The sequence below is a fragment of the Diorhabda sublineata genome, chromosome 6, assembly GCF_026230105.1.
Source record: "Diorhabda sublineata isolate icDioSubl1.1 chromosome 6, icDioSubl1.1, whole genome shotgun sequence".
In the NCBI taxonomy this organism is placed as follows: domain Eukaryota; kingdom Metazoa; phylum Arthropoda; class Insecta; order Coleoptera; family Chrysomelidae; genus Diorhabda; species Diorhabda sublineata.
In genome coordinates this window covers 10,139,750-10,152,724 of record NC_079479.1, presented here as the reverse complement: position 1 = coordinate 10,152,724, position 12,975 = coordinate 10,139,750, and the positions used below count along the sequence as shown (strand labels likewise).

Here is a 12,975-nt window from a genome sequence, read left to right as displayed (position 1 = left end):
TGAAACAATGAATTATAATTTAACACGTTAACTGCCAAGGCAATTTTCACAATATAATGTAATCACATGAAATCATTAAAGATATTAATTTAAATACAAAGTTGTCACTGAAAAGTATAAAAATAAAGGCTTTTTTGAAAAAAGTTTCATTTCTTAGTAGTTGTATTATATGAAAAAAAAACTTCTCGACAGGTAAATTATCAGTTATTTCGTAGTTGGCAGTCAACGTGTTAAACAATGAGAAACTCGCTTTTATAGCAATAATGAAACTAAAATATAGAAAAATAATTCTTGACATATAAATAAAATTAATTATTATTAACATTTTTATATACTAATTTGTCCAGGGAATGACCAAATGAGTTTTTCGATTATTGAAAATTATTCACTTCCCTTTCCTGTTATTTCTCTGTTTTACCATTTTCTAGACAAGCTCGAAATCTACGTCTCGTTTGTAGGTGACTGAAATTTGATGCAAACTGTTACAAATCTAAGACAGACTTTTTCAAATACGAGGTCTGGCTATTAAATAACAAGACTGGCGACGAAAAATGGTTTTATTATAAAAATTATTCTACATTATAATGCTCCTCTTCAATATACTCCCTCGCCACACACCTTTCCATACGTTTTTACAATTGATCGAAGCAGTGTTGGAAGTCTTCTTTGGTGAGTGCCTTTAGGAGCTCTGCCGTTTTTTGCTTCACCGCTTCCATCGACTCAAATCGAGTCCCTTTCAAAGCAGATCTTTTTCTAACCTTTCAAAGAAATCTGAGCAGATCCGTTGACGTTTTTGGTCAGGAGTCAGATTTTTTGGCACCAATTTCGCACAGATTTTTGTCATGTGTAATTCCTGGTGTAAAATTTTTCTAACCGTTTCTTTATCGGCGTTTACAGCCTCGACAATCATCCGAATGCACATTTGACGATCTGCACGAATAATTTGGTGACCAGGACGACCTGGGCACTGGTCATCTTCAATGTTCTTTCGGCCCTCACTGAAGCGCTTACACCACTCAAAAACGCGCACGAGAGAGATATTTGTCCCCATAGGCCTCTTGCAACAATTTATAATACTCAGTCTGAGTTTTTTTTCAATTCAACGAGAAATTTGAGATTGATACGTTGCTCCACGATAAAAAATACGTTCGATTTAAACCGCTACTGCACAAATACTATAATAGTGACGGAAACCTGCACAGACAAGATCTAGACGCCCTTCTAGGCACGCAGTCTCGATATTTAACTGCCAGACCTCGTAATTCGTCCACTGGTTTAAATCCACCAACGGAAAGGGGCGTAGACTGATAATAGTAGACATCGACTGTTCAGACGGTTTAGTTAAAGGTGGTTTATTGACTTTTGGAAAAGAAACTGTATTATTTGTGTTTCCTTCAAACAAAAATTCAAAAAATATGAGATTGCAGAAGATCGTGGATTGACAATGGCTAGATCTCTACGATATTATTGTGAACTAAACCTGTTTGAACTGATATGGGTACAGATAAAGGGAGAACTTTCAAGAAAAACTAAGTCTTCTGAAATGACTGACGTTGTCCAGGCTGTAAATAAGGTAAAGCCTAGAAACTTGAGAAAAGCAGTTAATCATACGATTAAAGAAGAAGAGAAAAAGTTTTCAGTTCATCTTCTTATTTGGATATGTAAGAAATAGCTCTACTTTTTCTTCTCTGCGCCCATTCAAGTTTTTATATTAAAATTATTATTCAAGGGCGAAATGCTGCTTAGAAATCAAATTTAAATTCATGCTCAAGCAATTGCTGAAGCCCAGAATCGATTTTTGGCAAAAAATGGTTTTTCTTAGTTAGTCACAGGACTTATTGAGTGATTAATGAAACTTCAGTTATACAGGTGAATGAAAAAAAAACCGTTTGCATTTGTATAAAACGTATAACTGAATGGGTGTTAGTGATATCCGATTTCGATGATTTTTTTTCATAATCTTTGTTTTTACGGCGGATTTATGAAAATAAAATATGGGAAATATCTCACCTGGATATTTCGTGTAGTTTTTTGACTTTAAATGTGATCATAAACGCAATTCTTCACACAAAATCGTTCATAACTTTTTTAGAAAGCATCAAAGGCAGTTTATATATTTTTTTTTTGTTAATCTACATAAAAAAACGAATATTTTGGAGAAAAATATCGAAAAATGTTTGTTTATTCATTTTTTATCGCACTTGAACATTTCATATGGTTTTCTGACTTTAAATGTTATCATAAACGCTCTAGAAAATCGAAAAATCATACGATATCGATGAATTTTTTTAAAATCTTCGTTTTTACGGCGAATTTATGTGGAAAAATATAGGAAATATCTAACTTGAAGATTTTATATGGTTTTATGACTTTAAATTCTCTGTAACAGTTAACCTTAGTAATATACCATTTTGTTAATGGTGAAAATTTCCAATTTTTCAAAGTTAACTTTTAATATTGTACACTTGATTACAATCAGTGATTTTAAGAATGTTTTTATTTATATAACTTTAATGATTACTTAATAAAAAAGATACAAACGATTAGAAGTGAGAAAATTTTAATTTTAAGAGAAATTGTTATTATTTTTAATTGTAAAAACATGACAAATCAACATTTTTGTATAATTTTTTTTCCAATTTGTTCGTTTTTCTGTGTAAATTATAAAAAAAAATATAACAACTTCATTTGATTATTTGGGAAAAATTTACCAATAATTATACGTGAATGGGTGCATTTTCATAAACATTTAACGCCCTGAAACGAATATAAGTTTCATTGTTTTCCATTCCAATAATTTTTTTCGTGAATCCGCCGTAAAAACAAAGATTTAAGAAAAATAATCGATATCGGATGATTTTTCGATTTTCTATAGCCGAAAAATGAAAGGACCACGAAAGTATAAAATTTCTCTCTATTTATTCAATGATTAGGATTTAAATCATCTAATTTCATATGTCATTACTTCTCTTAACATTGATTTTTGTTAAAAAAAAAGGAAAATCTATCGTCTGTTATTTTTTTAGCGATTTCATAACATTTTCATCGCTGAATAAATAGAAATAGAAAAAAAAACTATTTAACAAAACATTTAAGCACGACATCTTGTTTAAATCGTGTGAAAGTCAATATAGGTTTTTATAAGATATTATGGCACGAAACCCATCAACTACTCTCACTTTTGAGCGCACCTGTCATGGTTTCTAGGAAGAAGGTCATAGTTATCCATATTCTCATGGGTATGAGATGTGTTTCTTGTATTGTTGATGGACTTACTTCCATTCAACAAAAATTTGAGTCACTATACATTTTTGGTATCCCACCATAACCAAATTGGCGAAAAGCAACATCATTCATTGCTTCAGATCTTTTTTAGCAGTACTACAATTTTTGTTATGGTTTTTTCTCAAAATATTTTTCATGTAAATTAACAAATAAATGAACTTTGTTTGATGCTTTGCAAACAAGTTTTGAACTATATTCAAAGAAATGCATAAAATTCATAAAATATATTATTTTTTTCAAAAATACGTCGTGAAAACGATTACTCAAAGAAGAATTCATCAAAATTGAGTGATTTTTCGATTTTCTAGAGCCAAAGAACGAGATTACCACAATAGAAATTTATAAATATCATGTTTTGACAATAAGAAAATTAGTTAAATTGATAAATAAATAAACAGTAGACTAGAAGCGACAAAGAAAACGCAAATTTATTTGCAAATCATCTCAGTACAGTCTTCCAGCCACTAAGTCACGAAACAGACCAAGAAGTAGAGGAAAACTTAGCAACTGCAATAAATACAAGAAGCCCCATCAAAGCATTGACTCCAAAAGAAGTACACAATGAAATAAAATTACTAAACCCGGGCTCTGACCTAATAACCGCCAAAATGCTGAAAGAATTACCTCAAAACATGCTAATATACATCTAAAATGCAATTCTGAGACTCTGATACTGGCCAATTACAGCAGACTTACCTCCAGGGGATTGTCTGGATCAATTTGGATTCCGACAAAAACATTCGACAGTGCAACAAATCCACCGACTCACGCAGAAAATAAATAAAATCCTAGAAAACAAAGAAAACTGCTCCGCTTGATATCGGACAGGCTTTTGACAGAGTGTGGCATCGAGGGCCGCTATACAAAATTGAAAGAACTCTTTCCCCAAACTACTACCCACTTCTGAAATCTTACTAAACCAACAGAACCTTCCAAGCAAAAGTTAAAGAGGAAAAGTCCGAAAATTTTACTTTTACAGGGGTGCTACAGGGTAGCGTACTATGTCCACTACTTTACATACTGTATACATCAAATATCTCAGAGACACAGTATACAACTTTTATTGACGACACAGTAAAGAGGATTACTGATTAAGAACCACAAACAGCAGCAAAAAATGTTCAGGTTCATCTTAATCAATTACAGGAGTGGCTACAAAAATGGAGGATTAAAGTTAATGAAACCAAATCAATAAATGTAACATTCATACTACGTAAGAATACATGACGGCTAGTCAAGTCAAACAATACGGAAAACCATAAGCAGATAGTGCCAAATACTTAGGAATCCACCTAGACAAAAAATTTAACTGGAAACAACACAAAAAAAGAACACAACTTAATATAAAAGCAACATTGGTTGATAGGGAGAAAATCCAAAGTCTCACTTGAAAACAAAGTCCTTATCTACAAATCTGTCATCATGCCTATATGAACATATGGAATAGAACTGTGGGGCTGCGCTTCCAAATCTAATACAAATATTATTCAGAGATCCCAATCTAAAATACTCCGTCAACTAGTAGATGCTCCATGGTATGTAACAAATTACACATTCACGTGGACCTGGAAGTGCCCACTGTACAAGAAGTTATCCAAGAGAGGATCATCAAATACCACAAAATTATAGAAACCCACCCAAATCCACTATTAGAGGAGTTGTTAACACCATGAAATGCAAAAAGATTGGAAAAAAGTTGGCCATTAGACCTAATATGAGGTATAAGATGCCTCATCAAGACATTATAGATGTTAGATTATCTAACAATCGCGAGCAAATTAACCCATAGAATATAAAAAATATTGTTAACAAAAACTTAAATTAAAAAAAAAATATATGTAAACGAGACTATGATTTTTTTCAGAGTACAAGAATCCATAAACCAGTGTAATTCATAAAATATCAGATATCAAACGCCTCCATTTTCAAATTAAATTCTCCCTTTAAGTATGAAGCCCGGAGACCACCTACCTTCATTTCTAGGTATAACCACGTCAAACAGTGAATCATTGGCTAGATAATTTTAATTAGGTTGTTTGCTTTCCGTTTTTTCGATCTCCTCCGCTGAAAATAATTGTTAATCGTTACGGCTTCTGAACCAACAGGTAAATTATAGAATGGCCGATGAAATATAATGATGGCGTTATATAACTATAACTATAGTCGATTTTATACAATTATTTTCGTACGATTGGTCGAAAAATTATTACTAATCAAATCATTTTGAATTTTAATCCTACTAAAACGATTTTTAGTTGAAGGTAAATCATTGTCTATCATTTACGAGGATTATATATTAGTTTTCTCACGAAAAACTATTTTTAAAAACTTTTATTCACAATAACATAAGAATTTTATAATTTTAAATAAATTACATTAATTTCAACAAGCCGAATCAATATAAACTCATCGAAAGATGTTTACATCAATTCCTTATTTTGTATTAAAATAAATGTTTATGGAATATGATCTCTCGGTTTTAATTTTTAAAATAATCCGGTTTTTTCTAGAAATATAACTCGAATTAGCTTTTTCACATGATACGGCGAGATTCATCCGTACTAGATTTTTTATTTCGACCGAATCCTAGAAGCGAAACAATTCTCTAATTATCATATTCATAATGACACAGATAAGTGCAACCAAGATTATATACATGGTGTTCCCGGACTTAGAAAATAAGAAAATGTCTCTTACAACCCCTCGTTTGTGTATGTCCATGCAGGGCCGAGCCTAGGGTATTCGCCGCCCGGGGTCGGATAGAAAAATACCTCCCTACTCCGGGAAAATATTCATTAATAAAAATAGTCTCTATCTAGCAAATGTGTCTAGATCTTATTAGAGATAGGATTAATTGGATAACTCAATGCCGATTTTGAGGTATAGGTACTTACTGTTCACATTTTAGATTGGGAAAATTAATAAAAACACATTTTTCAACATTATTTATTGACAAATATATAAAAACGTAATGAAAATAAAATTTGGATTTTTAAGGTAGTAAAAGAAAAGAAAAAAAAACAAAACGAAACGAAAAAATAACAAATATATATTCCTAGATCCTAGTTTTAGATCGGTTTAAATGTTAAAATCTACTTTTCTTACCTTCTTTAGGTAAAGCAAATTCACAAATAAATCTGTAACATTTATACTGGAACAAATATCTTCCTCGATGCTAATTACTGCTAAATTTGTAAACCTCGATTGGGCTTTTGCCGCCCCGTGTTAGTGTCGCCCGGGTGCCATGCCCCCTTGCACCTCCGGTACGGCTCGGCCCTGTGTTTATGTAGTGTACTTGACGGAATAAATCATAAGTCCAGGGGCGGCTCAAGTCCAATGGTTAACAATCTGTAACTCTTACAGTCTCAAGATAGCAAAAATGATTTTTTAACAAAAAGATGTAGATTTTCAATTGTGATTATTTATTGAAAATACTTACAGAAGGTATTAAAACACAATCAAATATTTCTATTTCAACAGCATACTGTCGAACGTCGTGTTTTTACATAAGGAAAAAATTGAAATGTGGCTCATGCACCGGATGGAGCCCCTCACCATTTCCTAAATGATGTAAAAAATGATCTTAATAACATATTTTCCAATAGATGGATTGGTCGGGGAGGTCCATTTGCGTAGGCATTACATTCCCCTGAATCAAATACGATGGATTCATTTTTTTGCATTCCAATTTTTTCCTTATGCAAATAACACGGTTCGACAGTATGCAGCTGAAATAGAAATATTTGATTGTGTTTTAATACCTCCCTGTAAGTATTTTCAATAAATGGTTACAATTTATGATCATTTTCTTCAGAATGTCTCTTTAAGGCGAACAACGCATCTCCTAAACCATCAATTTTATCGAGATAGATTGTACAAACGTCAAACATACTACTTAAAAGTACATCCATTAAAACACCCTGTATATATCTAACATATAGAAATGTCGTTATTTCTTTAATTTCTTGGACCTTTTGATATCTTTATGTTTCTGAATGCTCTTGATTTTAGGTCTCTTCTGTTTTAAAATTAGTTTTTTTAATAATTTTTGAAAGATTGTCAAAAAATTTGACGTTTCGACTAATTTTAAGTCTTTATTAAAATATTTTGATATTTCTTAGACCTTTTGATTTGTTTATGTTTCTGAATGTTCTTGATTTTAGGTCTCTTCAGTTTTAAAATTAGTTTTTTTAATAATTTTTGAAAGATTGTTAAAAATTTTCACGTTTCGACTTTTCTTTAAGTTGGTGACTTTCAACATAAACGAACTTTATCTTCGGCTGTTCGTAGCAAATAGAAAAGAGCCAAACACATCACGTGATTTTGACGTATGACGTTAGAACGTGATGCTTTCTGTTTGTTTGTTTATGATGATTTTTTGGCTTTTCTTGTTTTCTCTTCGCTATTTTCCGTAATGTCATCCATAAATACGGGATTACAAACAAAACATGAAAGCAAAAGCAGTACACACGTCAAAAAAGAATTTTTATGTTAACGGCAGCGACGTCAGCTTTATGACTAGGGTCAATAGACGTCAAACTGCAAACTGAAAGTCAAGTTTATGAATCGTCATTAAACGATAATAATTCGTAGAGACCAGTGCTCAAATCAAATCAGTATCAGCTAACGACTAGGTTCCAAAGCAACGTCAAACGTCACTCGCTAACGGCAACGTCAAAACGTCACTCGCTAATGGCAATGTCAACGGAAAGTCAAGTTTATGAATCGGCGGTAAACGATAATAATTCGTAGAGACCAGTGCTCAAATCAAATCAGTTTCAGCTAACGACTAGGTGCCAAAATTATCATTTGCAAACAGTCGCAAAATCAAATGGCCCGTTTGAAATACGTTTTTAGTATTGCGTATGAATATAAACGTTTTAGAACAAACTTTTAATTAACCAAAAGATATTAATAGTAGATTAAGAAGCGAAACTAACAATTGAACTTTATTTCATACAACCAATCAATTCAATTACGTTTTGTTTAAACATTTGAATAATTAGGGCGTTTATTTAATTAGTACTTATTAAATTACCGATTGTTTCTGGCCAAATTAGATTTTGATTGATGGTTTTAATGAAGTTTAATGGTAAACATATCAGTTATTGCCTTTCACATTACAGTTTTATGAAGGATAAAAAATAGGTGTGCGAATTAACAAAAGATGACGCAAATATATGCAGCTAATTGATTTTTGTTCCATATCCGTGTTTGTGATTATTTCAGGAAATCATTTTTTATTGATATCGTACATACAAGGTGTCTATTTTGACATGTAAAAATCGGCAAGGTCGATGTTAGTAAAAATACGGGAAATATTTAACTATTACGGCTTTAAGCTGGTTAGTTTTTTAGCATTACATCCTATTGAGAAAATATTTCACATATTCATTCAGTTATTCTTTTGTTTTTGTCCACAGTGTTTTAGCATAAATTCTAGACATTTCTAGATGGTCTGTTTAACTGTTTTGTCATCTTTATGGTTAAACTTCGATTAGATTTCATAAAAATCCTCACAAGTACAATAATTTTTCAGTTTTTGAAGTTGAAGGTCGTTCTGAGCGAAATTTACCAAGTTTATGACAAAAAGTAGTTGCTCTGAAGTCAGATTTTTATAATACATAACAAAAACTGTCAGAAAGGGCGTGCGCCAACTCGTGATCGTAGTTGACATGAATATTAGACAACCCGTGACGGGATTTTTAATTATGTACGTTGTTGAAAGTATAGCAGATGGAAAAAGTACTTTGAACAGTATTTACAAGTACCATCCATGTGAACTGTTGTCGAGTTTCTTAAGCAATTTAAATTTAGTTCAGATTCAAATGTTATTAATTAAATCATTGTTCTATAAAAATATTTTCCTCGGTAATTTTTAAAAAAATCTGTATTATTTATAAAATTTTGAATTTGGTTTAGGTAGCTTAACCTAACCTAACCTAAACCAAAGGATTTAGAAATTCTAGGTTTTAATTTTTTGAATTTCCAGATTTAAAAACTCGAACTACCCTTTCGTTTACCTGAAAAATCGTGACGAGTTGTAACGCACCCGTGAAAAATTACCGGATTGCCCCTTGTCTCATTACTTGTCTTTGTTATCCTAATTAAAGGCGACGGTTTGTCGAAAGCACTTGGAAATAAACAGTCAAAAGACTACATCTAAAATTTAACGCTTCTTGTAAAATTGCCACGCAAATCTCATTATAGTGCCCTGTGACCGAATCCCTTATGAAAAGAAATAATATAGTTGATATATTTGACATATTGGAATTTGGAATTGGAATCTTTTCAAGAAAAAACCACCAAGAACTTTGGGAAAGAAGAGAATGGTGGGCTTCTATCTAAGGACGTTTAGTACATAAAGGTTACAATAATGTAGAGCTCTCAAAAATTGTGGAAATGATAATTAGAAACTTAAAATAAAACAATAAAAAAAAATCTATACTAATATCAACATTTTCCAAAAGAAAATTTTTAATACTCGACCGATTGAATGATCCAGCTACCTTTTAATTCACTTGCTTTTTTCATGACCCACGATGATCCAAATTAGAGTAGGATTGTAAGACAGTGAGGACATTTGACTAGAGACATTCTGTGTCAAGTTCAGTTCGCGTAATATGGTGGTTAGTTGCCGAGTGAATAACTTTTCGAACTATAAATTTGTACCGAATGACAATATACCTACTATAATAGAGGGTGTGCGGTTTAGTCCAGTATGAACGTTTTTCCAAATCTTTATTAGTACCAAAATTTATATATATATATATATATATTAATAGTACTACAAGCCTTTAAGTGACTAATTTTTCTTTTCTTGGAGGTCATTAAGTGATTTCATTTCCAATTTCTTCTTATATCTATTTTTATTTAACGAATCCTTTTGGAAATCTATTTCCTGGCATCCTTTTAATAAACCATCTCAATCTTTTTTTAACATTTACACATTGTTACAGAAAAATCCACTGATAACGAAGGAGGTTCGGATTGTGAAAGCGAACCTGGTATTCCATTGAAAAGGAAACAACGTCGATCTAGAACCACATTTACCGCACATCAATTAGATGAATTGGAAAAAGCCTTCGAAAGAACTCAATATCCCGATATATATACGAGAGAAGAACTAGCTCAGAGGACTAAGCTTACAGAGGCAAGAATTCAGGTAAATCATCATTTTAATTGTTTTGCTTCTCAAGCTGAAACGGGATTAGCAGCAACTATCTATATAGAAATCTTCTTCGAGAGCTTGTTTTAAAATTATTTTCAATATTTCATGAACAAGTTAATTACCACTATTCTAAATGAATGAAATTTCGAAAAATTGGGACTGTCATGTCGCTTAACATGTCAAAAAGGTTAATTTAATTAAAAGTATGTTCAGAAATTGCTGTGTTGTTTGATATCATACAATAAAAATTTGTCGGGTCTTTATCTTTATACCTCCACCACCAAAATAATCATAATAATGATAATAATAATAATAATAACGACGAAATACAGTGTTTTAGAAGAGATGTAATTAAAATTAAGGCAGAAAACGCAAAAAAAATTATTTTTTCAAAAAATTCTACATACATAATCTCAAAAAAGATCACGTGAAAATCATAAAATTTATTTATGAAACATATAAGTAAATAAAATTCGAAATCAACAATATCTTTAAGAATCTGCCCAAAACAGTCGATATTTTTATATCTGGAAAAATACAAAAAAACTTAATCAATTTATTTCATTCTCTCTGTCTCTCACAACCTAACCTAACCAAACCTAACCTAACCTAACCTAACCTAGCCATGTTTTTATGTAAAATAGTCTTCCGCCCAATCCAGACACTTTTATTATTCATACTTCGCAATTTCAGTGGTGGTGGTATAACGAATAAGTACCAATTTGTCTTATCAAAAGTGTGAAATTTTAGTTTTTGAACAAATATATCAAATAAACTGTTTGTTACAAAAAATCCTACAAATAATGAGAATAAAAGTCGTTTACTTGGATGAAACTCGTACTTCATCTTCTACTCAACACGAATACGTAAAGGAAAATTTTTGAAAATAAAAAATCTATAGTTAAAACAAATCCGACTCTGTTCTAATATAATTGGTAATGGGATTAGACGATAATCCTCTAAAAACACGTTTTAATAAATCCAATTTGACCCTAATATATTGTAATAGTTTTAATTCAAATTTCTATCGTAATAGCTATTGTCTTTTTTTTGATAGTTCTAAAAATTAATTGGAAATGATTTACGTTCGAGATTCAAGGTCGCCGGGTTGCTATTTCGTAATAATCGATTACCATAAAACTTGTTATCAAATATATCAACAATTTAAATACTTTTTTCGATTCCTCACTCGTATACGAGGGTTGCTAACCAAGTTTTGAGATATGACAAATGTGACATTCCCATCAGAAAAATTTTTAATGGTGAACGTACTCAGAACGTGTTGTCATTCGAGTGATATTTGACTTGTTTACATATACTTAAAACATTATCATTGAAATGGAATTAAATCACGATTATTTTTGCTGGTTTTACGAATTCAATAGCGGTCGTACTTCGCTACAAGATGAATTTCGTTAAGGTCATTCAAAATCTGTTGAGCCAGAAAACATCGATGCAATTTGTCAGTCAATTCTGAAACCAATCGCAAAAAGATCATTCTCCACCACGACAATGCAAGCTCTCAAACATCAGCTCAAACAAAAACGTTTTTCAACTGTCAAAACGTCGAATTGATGGGTCATCCGTGGTACACTCCTTGTTTGACACCCATTGATTTCTTCTTATTCCCGCAGTTCAAAGATGAATTGCGAGGTTTTTCTACGTCTGAAGAAGCAGTTTTGGAGGTACCTCAATCGGAATGGAAAAAATGCTTCCACCATTGGTTCAGACGCATGTAAAAGTGTATTGATGTTAATAGAGAATATTTTATTTGTTTATCTTAAAACTTCAGTAGCAACCCTCGTAATGTTACCTCATAAAATCAGATTATAATTTCGGGAACATACAGGAAACAAGAAGTTGGAAAGAAGCAGTTGAATCAAGATTATATAATGAAAAAAATATTGAGCCCAATTAAATACATAATATTGTTTATTACGATGAAATAAAATCAATCTTTTTCAATGAATTATCTAATATTTTTTACTTACTAAAAAGCCTATTAATTGCAAAAATTTAAGAGAAAAATTCGAATAACCAAAACCATTCTTTCGAAATAAACAAACTTTTATTAGTAGATCCAGTAATTTATCGATAAGGAAAGCCTACAAAGTTTTTATCAACCAACTTTTATCGACCTTTCAATAATATTTACATCCGATTGGAAAAATAAGCGGAGTAGGTGTTTGGGTTCTCCATAATCAGTCCGAAGAGAACCAAACCAATTGATCAACCGCATTCAACGTATACTTCGGGGGTAGCAAACACAGCCGTTTTTGATGGCCATCTTTCGTGCCATCTCTTGGTTAGGTCTTCTTGAAATTTGTTTTTTATCCTTTACACATTTAGCCCATCGATTTTCCATCAATCTGTCGATGGGGCATCTCCAATCTCTTCAGGGGGCATCTACAGATCTTCCCTTATAGCTTTGCTTCTTATTTGATGTCTTAAGCTCACTCTTTTAATACTTTTCAATTTCATCTCTACTGCCCTCATCATTTCCTTCATTTTTATCGTAT

At 31.7% G+C, this 12,975-nt stretch overlaps 1 protein-coding gene across 1 annotated transcript in view; it reads left to right on the top strand.

The window, feature by feature from the left end:
• LOC130445203 (protein gooseberry-like) overlaps nt 1–12,975 on the top strand; it is a 50,974-nt gene that overhangs the window by 28,824 nt on the left and 9,175 nt on the right. The window contains exon 6 of the mRNA XM_056780747.1: nt 10,245–10,450. Within this exon, the coding sequence (XP_056636725.1) occupies nt 10,245–10,450 (206 nt within the window). The remainder of the gene's footprint in view (nt 1–10,244; nt 10,451–12,975) is intronic.